The 10946-nt window shown below is 40.6% G+C and overlaps 1 protein-coding gene across 1 annotated transcript; it reads left to right on the top strand.

Annotated features, from left to right (window-relative positions):
* Positions 1-1370: 1370 nt before the first annotated feature.
* On the top strand, positions 1371-9649 carry LOC139211203 (filensin). The gene is made up of 8 exons (XM_070841484.1): positions 1371-1744; positions 2432-2492; positions 3036-3131; positions 4337-4429; positions 6141-6254; positions 7311-7531; positions 8338-8429; positions 8679-9649. The coding sequence occupies exons 1-8, from the start codon at positions 1371-1373 to the stop codon at positions 9647-9649; spliced, it is 2022 nt and encodes a 673-aa protein (XP_070697585.1).
* Positions 9650-10946: the final 1297 nt, after the last annotated feature.

Below are 10946 nucleotides of genomic sequence, written 5' to 3'. Positions count from 1 at the left end.
AATGTGAGAGAAAGGAAGGAGGAGAGAGAGAGCAATTAGCTATATAGCATTATTTCAACTACATTACGCCCGTTACGTTTTTTTGTTTAGTAGCTTAATTTTCACGTTAGCTGTCACCATCTGCACTTGAGCCATTGCCTTTGCTGGGGCCAAAATGTGCTGAAAAGCTGATGTAAGGCCATTTTAATGTGTTTCAGCTTACTGGATCCGTCTTGACGGACATTTTGACTGACCTTGTACCACAGCCTTGCAGAGAACAACCTGAAGCAGAAGCTCTTCTGTCTCTTTCTCATCCTTCTATCATTCTCTCTTCCTCCAATCTTCACTTAATGTTATTGCAAGTGTGAAAGAGCAGAAATACAAACAGAAAATAAGTTGTATCGAGATGTCGACTTAATGTATCCGGAGGGGGAAAAAAAAGACTAGAGGCTTTTTGTCTTGTTGTTAGAAAATAGAGCGCTGAGATACTTCTGTTTATGAGCCATCTGCCCAGCAAAACACAAACATTGCGGCATACTTTACATTTGATTATGAGCCCTCTCTTTGATTGCTTCCGTCGAAAAAAACAACTTAATGTCTAGAAATAAAGACTGAACCTTTTATTAGATATTCAGATCAGGACTGCATCCGTAGTGAGTTCAGTTTTACCTTGTTTGCTACACCTTTCAGTATGTAATTTTATTTTGGCTATAAACAGAACTAATTCTAAGATATAACACAACCATTAAACACTGACTGTATTGAATAATCATCTCTTAGAGTTTTGAGCCTGCATGCCCATTAATAAAAAGGAACACATTTCTGTAGTTTATGGTGGTTTTGTGATCATGAACCAAAACATAATTGGTAACCACTGAAAAACGCACTTGTTTTTTTCAGCGCAGTGTAGCCTACAAAGTGTATCAACAAGTCACTTCTGGCAGGAACAGTTCTCCACCGTCCACACAAAATGCACTGCACGAAATTTCCCCTCTGTCCGATGGTGGGCCAACATCCAATCTGCCATATCAAACAGGGATCTAGAAAGCAGCTGACTAAGAAACAAAATAATGGTGTGTGACAACCCAGTGCTTTCGCAGGCCAGCCAATTGTTTGTTTTTGGTGTTCTGCTTTGTCATCAAGAGCATGGCTTTTCTAAGCTCTGCCACAAAGGCAACAATAAACTCTGGAAGGCCCCAGGCTCGCAGCATGCGTGGCTACATCCAGGGGGAGGTTTTGGGGGCTATTTCGCTACCAGCCAGTGCTGCGCAGCGTTTAGTCTAGCATGAGACAGCCAAGGGTGAGCACCCGAGTTTTCACACAATAAAGGTGCTGAAGGGGACTAAGCACTCCGGGGATACCACCAACCCAGGGGAGAGAAGCGGACCACCATGTTCAAGACCAGCTACCTGCGCGAGGTGCGCAAGGAAAAGTATGAGCGCTCAGATGTCTTTGATGAGGAACCTGAGGATTCTGAAACCTCCGCAGGCATCTCGGCCATCCAGGGCTGGGAGAGCCTCCAGGAGCTCAACAGCCGCTTTGCCCGGTACATCAACAGGGCAAGAGTCCTAGAGCAACGCAACGCAGTCTTCCGCAAGCAGCTGGAGACGCTGCAGCGGATGGAAGAGGCCAGTGGTCTGGAGGAGGCCTTCACAGAGCAGACAGAAGTCAACAGGCAGCGCATTCGAGAGCTGTCCTCTGACCGTGCCAAGCTGGACAGAGAGCTGAAAGATGCTTGCTGCATGCTGGATGAATTCACCAGCAAGTAAGAGAGTGGGCAGTGATTTGTCTTATCTGTGTGTGAAAGGTCAAATTTTGGCCTTAGATCATAAAAAAACTGTAGAAATGCTCTCAGAATTAAGACAGAGCGATGAAGAAAAAATCAAAAAGCAGAACATTTATACTTTTCAGCAAAAACTACAATTAATAAATGTCAGTATGGATGCAAAATTATATCAAATATCATATAATCAGGTAATCATACAGATGAAAAATTAATGTTCTCAATACTGTGACTATTTGGTTTTCATTACTAGACGCCACAAAACGAAATACTGCGGAGGCAGTAAATGATGGTTAATTAAAGGGTCTGTTTACTCATATCACAGAAAAACAAAGAACAAACACAATATCCATGAATCCTCTAAAAATAATGAAGCTAATGGACTTTGTAATGCTCACTTAATGTCTAGCAACATTTGAAGACTTCAAAAATTCAACTGCAACATTTCTTTCCAGAAAGAATCTGCATTTCACTCTGGATAATTTACAGAACACATTGTCAACCGTTTTAATCAGAGCTATTTGTTCAGTAGAAAGTAGTTCAGTAGTAGTAGTTAAGACACGAGTTTGTTAATCCATCCAGTCTCACTGCAGTCACACTGTGGTATTCCTGCAGGAGTACCTTTTTCTGCTTTATATCAACACATAATTGAGATGCTTTATCTTTCAGATACAGAAATGAATGTGATTATCAAGAACAGCTACGCGGCTCTCTGGAACAGTTAAACAAGGTACTGTATGGATTTTTACACAATCATACAACGAAAATTTCATAATAGCATTTCAGTAATTCTGCATCAGAATTCTCCAGCATTTAAGCATGGACCAGCCTGTACATATAAAACAAGGGAGCATACGTTTATTTTTCAATGATGGCACTAAAATCAATGAGTAAATCTATGAGATGTTTTACTATATTCTAGACATATTGATTGAAGAAATACAGTAGTCTGTCTAAAGAAAAATGATTTATGAAGTCTGAATGTAATACATCAAACACAATTAGCCTGGTCTGGACAAACCACTGTGCCAGTACGACACTAGATTAGACACGAAAGAGTTTGCTGCATCATTGTTTGACTTCAGTATGTCACTTCAGTGTTCTTTGGCTTTTGCTGAGCTAAGTACACTTCACAGTGTAGCATAAACCCATTCCATTGGGTGCCTATTGTTGTTTTCCCTCTTCTCTTCTCTTCTTTTCTCTTCTCTTCTCTTCTCTTCTTTTCTCTTCTCTTCTCTTCTCTTCTCTTCTCTTCTCTTCTCTTCTCACGCAGGAGGCTGACGGTGCTCTTCTGAGAAACCTCGAGTACCAGATCCAGACACAGTTCCTGCAGGACGACGTCAACTCCACCAGGGATAGACACAAGAAGGTCAGTAGTGCTCATGATGAATTACAAAAACTTAAAGGGAAACTTGTTGTGCAACTAGATGTTCTTAAATAACCCCTACAATAAAATAATTTGATAAAACCTCCTTCAAACAGGCGATTATATTTGTTCAGGAGGTCAGGATGAGGAGAACCCAACATGGATTGAATGGATAATTGGCATTATTTTACAGTAAATCCAAAATATGGTTCTTCAAGACTTATCAGGCATGTAGTTATGGATTGTACTTTACTCAGAAATGGCTTTGGGTTTATTAGACAACTCATAGTCAGTCAAGAAACCAAATGCCCATCAAAGAATATTAGTGCAAAGTATTTAAGACCTCAGTGTGTGTTTGTCTTTCTGTTGCTTTGCGAACACTGCTAACCTCAGGCCACACCCCTTCCAATGACAAGGCTCAAAACCTTGACTTGGGTGCCAAAAGGATGTGCTATGATGTTCATGGGGCTTTAGCAGCAATCTGCCGTCTGTGACGTAAGTGAGGAAAGGATTGCAGAGAAAATGTAACGCTTCTCTTCACAGTCACTGACATATGTCAGAAAAGCACAGAGGAAAGACAAAAATAAAAAGAGAGGCTGACATATTACTCCCTGTGCAGTAGAAATGCCTTGAAGGTGCAACACAATAGCCACAAAAAAGCTGAGACCAAAGAAAACTGTTACACAATGCATCAGGTGTTATTTCCAGAGCCTTTCTTGCCTGAGCAGTTCCTCTTTGTGTTCGCTTTTGATGATGAATTAATCTGTGACTCTGCAATATTAAGATATCAAAGGGCACCACTTTTGCTATATTAGGTGGGAAAGAATAGGAAGTCATCTCGCATGAATATTGGACTTGTGGTCCTGAGCTTTGAAGTATCTCTCCGGAGAGAACAAATATATTTCCTCTTTATGACGGAGTCTGAGACCATGCTTGTAGAAATGGATTTTAAAAGAAACTCTCTTTTTCTGTAAAGAAATGCTAACATCATTTATAAATACATTTCAGCTAAATGCAGCCTTTTATTGGATGCTTTCATTCTCTCATCCAGCCCTTGATAAGAAGTGCAAAATAAATAAGCATGAGGTTTTTGAGCAGACCTGATAAAATGGTTTGAGTTTGCAAAAAAAAATAGCTTGGGGATATTCCTCCTTTTGCTGAGTTGTATATTTTTATGTTTGCCTTTCATATTATCTCCCTCTACACAGAACCTTGCAGAGATCCAGACCTATGTAAACATTTTGCAGCAAATCAACCAGACAATGCCCCTTGTTCCCAATGTGTCAGTGGGCATCTCTGAGGTGAGGTCGCTGTGTGTGTGTGTGTGTGTGTGTGTGTGCGTGCTGCAGTCCCTGGGGGAGAAGATGGTGTTTGCATGTGTGTCAACCCTGGCTACGTGTCGAGGGTTGATGAGGTTACTGGCTTCTCAGTCCAATTGGTTGCCTGTGCCTGCATTTGTCTGTGTTTAATTGTGTATACGTGTGTGTGTGTGTGTGTGTGTGTGTGTGTGTGTGTGTGTGTGTGCATGCAGAAAGCACAGTCAAAAAGTCCACAGGACACTTGGACAGGCCAGCAGCACGAGAGTGTCAGAACACATAATGAAGCAAATGCCAGAAAGAAGGGCTGTGCATGCTAATTTTGAATGAACATTGACTACAGTGACTGGCACTTGTGCAGCAGATTTGAGCGTTATTTTTATATTTATTATATTGTTTAATTGGTTGGTTCAAATCTCAGAGGGCAGAGATAAAGAGCCAAAGCTCTTTGCTGCAGCGCTGAACAGAAATCCAGTGGAAATAAGAAAAGGATAAGCAAGTAGGGAGTCACTGGTGTGGAGCACGGTGATCTTGGTAGTCCCTTAGGGCCCGGCCCCAAGTGGATGACAAATTAAAGGAAAAGTAATAAATGGAGAAGCATAACAAACGTAACTACTGTCATGCAGAGCGCAAGGGGTCACTGAAACATTATTAGAAATCATACTCACCTATCATTTAGGAAGGATTTTGGACCAGATGCGTAAGGCAGTTTTCCAGCACCACCATGATTTTTTCTTCAATTTGTCACTTCCATGAAAAACAAGAAAGGAATTACTTACAGGCAACTCAGTTTTGCAAGTTGCCAGTCATTTTTGTCTCAGTCACTAGTCGCATTATGAATAGCTAAGTTAGCTGTAGGCTAAAGACAAGCTAGCCCACTCTTTGGATTACCAGTGATTGGACAAGCTTGCTAAAAGCACACTCACAACCAAACACCATAAGCTTATGTGCTCTGATGAAAAATCAACGTCCATCAGCTTGAAAAAGATTGAAACCATCGCTCATTGTTTTACTTTTTAGGTAACATTAGCCTTTGGCCTCAGGTTGGCTGGTTTGTTACCAGCTTTACATTTTTTAATCAACTTACTTACTTAAAAATGTCATCTTAATTTCACTTCTAGCTCAAATTTATGCCTCAACCCTTCAGGAAAGATTTAGCGCAGGTGTTACTAATTACACTGATGATCTTCAAGTGTAGAACCCGCAAATTTGACATTTAATTTCACAAACACTTATTTACCAATGTAGCAGGCTTAAATCCATTATTAGGTTATAATTTTAAATTGGTCCAAATCTTAATAATCATTTAATAAAACAGCACCTCGGCTGCCAATAAATATTTTGATATTGTAAACTAAGTATGAACTAAACTGATTTTAAATGTTGAGAACCATGAGTACTTACAATAGATAACATCTGCCAGGTGTAACAAGTACATGCTCTGAAAACGCACTCCAGACATTCAGTAGATTGATTTGGAAAACTGTGCGAACAGAGACAAGACTGCTGATAGAAACACACTCGTCATTGTACCCTGAAAATAAGAAATCAATCAGTGAAGCTTTTCACACAGAGACTTCAGAAAGACTTGACTGCCAGCTGTGTGAGGGTCTGTGGGTGTGATGCTGCGTTCATGCTGTAAAGAGAAAGAGCTTCTCTCTGCGTGTTCTCACTCATTTGTGCTTATTGTGTGAAGGAGCAGGAGAAGCTGCTGGCCCAGAGGAAAGTGCCGGGGCTGCAGAGTCAGCTGGAGGAATATAAGAGCGCCCTCTGCCAGCTGCAGGCCCAGAAACAGCGTCTACAGACCGAGGTGGGTCACACAGTTACCATGACAACTGGAGGTTACACATTGATTACATGCACTGTTTTCCTGTTTCCCATCAATATTTACATAAAGACACATTATAAAAGATTTCTCAAAGGAACCAGGTATTTCTAATAGAAGAAAGAGCAGTCCAAGCATCTGTTATCAAGTACAATTCTCTAGAGCTACAGCTAACAATTACTTCCATTAGTGATTCATCTGCAGATTATTTTCACAATGAATTGATAATTTGTTAAATTTTCAAGAGGGAAAATGAATGAAACTGTTGTTTACTTGTTATTTAGTCAATAGTAATCAGTAAACACTTATATATTTCCGTTCAGGATTATTCTTTAAGGGGCATTTTCATTCGTTTCTCATCTCACTTTGTCTTAACTACTCACTCAGCAAGGCATTAAATTGGCCTTTACCCTGCAGCCTCCATTATCTAGTGCATTAGCTAGATGCTGCAGAAGTACCACTAGATGTCAGTCGTGACCACATAACAGCAGCACTGTGATTAGAGGTTTATTAAAGATGGTGTTTCCTCACAGGAAATGAGAAACATGCCACTGCTTTAGTTTAAAGGAATGAAATCCCACACAATCAGATTTGGTACCAAAGTGTTTCTTCACTTGGCTTCTTTGTTCTTTCAGGTTTTGACTAAAGACATACCTCTGCTATCTGCACAAATTCTGCTCTTCATTCTGTTTATGTTATGCACCTTAGTTCTCTCATTTATTTGGACCCTATAGAGACTTTATTCTAAATCACATTTATTTGTTAATCACATTGTTTTACATCAATAACTTACTGCTATTTGTCTGAAAACACTGTTTTCATTTGGACATTTTTTATATGAACTACTAAAGACTTAAATTCTGTGTTGGGCACAAATTGAATTCTGCTCTTATTTTTTACACTTACCATTTCTCTTGAGATCCCTCTTTTATTAGCAACACTTACTAAATTAGAGTTATTATGACACTTGCACTCCTCTCTAGGGGCTTTATCATTTTATAATCATAACTTCCTAATCGCTGCCTCTGTCACTAATTTCAGACCACAGTGTTGGAGCAAAGCATTAAAACCACACAGGAGCGTTATGACGATGAGATCCAGTTGAACAATGAGAATATCGAATCTCTGCGGAAGGAGATCGAGGAAACTGAGAGGTCTCTGGAGAAGTTCACCAGTGAATGTCGCCACCTGGCTATGTACCAGACATCTCTTGAGAATGAGCTGGAGAGGTACAAGAGGATCATTGAGAACGAGGATAACAGGTAGGAAGCCTCCACCTGCATGCCAGAACACAGAGGCATACTTACACAGACATGTAAGGCCTGACTGACGAGGCTCACTGTTCACTTCAGTCAGATTAGGTTGAAAAAAAAATAAAATAGGGGAATAGAGTTTCTCACTGGGGGCTAAATTACTGAGAAACAATGATTAACACCCTCCGTAAATCTAATATAAATGCAAAAGCAATGCATAATGTTTTCATACAACCAAATTATGACCAGGATAAATAGGCTTAATCAGTTGACATTGACATGGATCAGCAGCTCCAAAAAAAATCAAGGGTTTACAGTCTTCTAAAGTTCTCTTAAGATATATGCAAGGCTAAAGCCAGAACTCACGAGTCCTCTTGACTCTCCACAAGCACTTCTATATTTAGCAAACTGGATTATAGACTTTAAAGACTCTCTGAATCAGCCTTAAAGTAAACTCAGGTATTCCTTCCATTGTTAAAACCCAGCTCTCCCAAAAATGCCTTGGTGACTTACAGCTACAGACATTAGGTCTGCTCATAGGAGGTACGTGTTATTATATTACTCAGTTAATGTACAGTGTGCAACAGTCCACACCAGCAGGTGGCGCTACATAACAACAAATAGTTTCCTCTATTGCACTAGCACAACAATAAACAGAAGGGTTTTTTTCTGTGTCCAATTAGTTATATTCATTGTCATTTAGTTCTCTGTTGTTCCCTTTTTTTAATTGATTTCCTCACCAGATTTCCCTGCATAGCAAAACCGCTCAGTACATGGCTGACATGGGTGACATTTTACTGCTCTTTTTTCTGCAGGTTGAATTCAGCGATAATTGGAACTCCCATCACCCTGTTCACCACTAATTACCGCCACACTCACACACCCACTGCAACGAGCAGGGGGAGAGGTAAGCACATCACAGCTGGTTTAAATTGAAAATCGCTACTGAGTGCACATAAAATCATTTGGCATTGCTAGAGATTAATATTTTCTCTGTTGATTAACATTTACAAACCTAACAAAACTCCTGACAATTTAAAGTGATCTGTCTTTATTTTAGTACCTCAGATTTGGGTGTGTTGGTGCATACATAATTTTAGTCTTTTCTTGGTTTATCAGTTTCATCTAGTTGATGTATGACCTCATTTTTGTCTAGATATCACCCAGGCTATCCAAGATATCACCAGCATCAAGCCCCGCCAGAAGATCCTGGCCAAGAAGGTGCTGAAGAAGAAAGAGCTGACCCCGAAAGATGTGATGGACAGTAGCCAGGAGGAAAGAAACGGGGGAGCCGCTGGAGAGGTTCCAGATGAAGAAACAAAGGGGATCCCATCTGAGGAAATGAGAAATGACCAGAGATCTGTTATCACTGGATTGTCTCCACAGGATGTCCCAGATGGAGCTCAGATCAGCAAGGCCTTTGATACTCTTTGTAACATCGTCAGAGATAGAATGAGGAAGTACAAAAAGCCTGAACCAATCGCTGACTTCTACACCAAGGGTCGTTATGTCCTTGTCACCGGCGACGGCAGCTACCCAGATCCCTGCTTCTACACATCTACGCCGTCAGCTGGCCACATCTTCGTCACTATTAGAGATGGAATGATGCCACCCTATGACCCTTACGGACGCCCCACACCAGCTCCCCTACCTCCTCAGCCCATAGTAGACCCCAGGCCTCGCAGTCCCACCAAGCCCTCTAATGGAGGAGGAGGAAAGGCAGATGATAAGGGTGGGAAAGATAAGGACAATGATGGTAAAGGCAAGCGTAAGAACGGAGAGCCTCACCCTAAAGATCCAACCCCCGGCCCTCCACCTCCTGGCCCAAGCTCTAAAGATCCCACCCCAACCGCCAATCACACCAAGAAAAACAGGGATGACAATGGGCCTAGTGGACCCACTCCACAGCCTGCACCTCGTGGTGCCAGCACCAGCTCTGGCTCCAGTTCTAGCACCAGCACCAGCACCAGCTCTGGCAGCTTTACCCCAGACGCCATGAGCTACGAGAAGGTGGAGGTGGTTGAGTCTGTGGAGAAGTTCTCCAACGACCGCAAGGTTAAAGGTTACGAGGAGACTTCCATGGTGGTGGAGACCATGATTGAGAAGTCCAGCAAGAAGAAACATTGAAACCACATCACCTGACACAAAAAGTCAGCCAACTCCACAAGGGTCCTACATGGTGCAGGTCCTCTAACAAGAAGACAATACTGATGTTGGTATTAGACTACATAAATACAACTGTTCCTCAAACTACTGTAACAAGACCAATGTTTTGTCTCTGAGACCAACCATGCTTGAAGACCAACTACACATTCCTGCTCTGACATTCAGTGCTCTTCCATTTGCTTGCAGTCTCTGGTCTTGCGTCCAGAATACATTTTGCTGGTTCAATAAGTACTGCTGTTGTTGTTCGACTTAACACCCATGCTCATGCTATGAGTCCTTTACTGTCTGAAAACTTGGAATAATGAAAAACGAAGCTCCATGCCACCAATAAAAATTTATAAGAAAATGAATAAAAAATTAAGAAGTTGTGCCACCCTGAACTCTGTCTTAGAACTCCAATTTTCCCCTTTGAGCTCATTTGTTCAATTGGATGCCACTGCCTGCCCTCAGCACAATTTTGCTGTGAATTAATTTGCTTTGATATATTGAATAAAAAAGAATCAAACTTCAATTGATACCTTGTTCTTTTTGCATTTAGACAGACATCAAGCACATATGTCATGAAACCACTCGTGTGTGCGGAGATAAGTCAGATTTGTATGACAGTATAATAATTACTCCTTGGCTTTCAAAAATACACCAATACTTTCAGTTTACGAAGCAGTTTACAGATGTTTGTCTCAGTATTCATTTAAACCCAGGTCTTACTTTAAGTGCTGCAGTATCCACGGGAAATAATGTTTTGATGTGATCTTGAACAGTGTTCTGCATTTAATACGATCCAATTTGTCTCCAGAAGGAGGAGAAAGTAAAAGGAAAAGGAGTGGAGATCAAAAAACATAAATATTAGCTTAGATATGAAAGACGTAATGAACAAAATCTGTCATAAAGCATTAGTGAGAAAAAAATAAGAAATATTTGTTTAAGCAAGTAAGTATTATTATTGTATGATTTTGAAAATTTGAAGACAAGAAAAAAGTGACTGAAAAGAAGAAAACAGGAGAGTATGAGTGGAGCTCTTGACCTAAATTAATGTATTTATGATAGCTTGGTATACATATATATATACATATATATATATATATATATATTTAGACAGATGATGGTTAAGATCTAGCTGATTAAGTTGATATGACAGTTGCGCACTTACACTTCTATCTATAACATTAGCATTCATTTGGATGATGAATGCAAGTCCAACATTTAATTCTACTTTAGCTAACTAGCCAGAAATGTTGGACAGCCAGCTGGAAATATC

The sequence above is a fragment of the Pempheris klunzingeri genome, chromosome 12 (genome assembly GCF_042242105.1).
Source record: "Pempheris klunzingeri isolate RE-2024b chromosome 12, fPemKlu1.hap1, whole genome shotgun sequence".
Lineage (NCBI taxonomy): Eukaryota > Metazoa > Chordata > Actinopteri > Acropomatiformes > Pempheridae > Pempheris > Pempheris klunzingeri.
The sequence above is the reverse complement of the archived record's forward strand: the minus strand, read 5'-3'. Positions and strand labels throughout refer to the sequence as shown.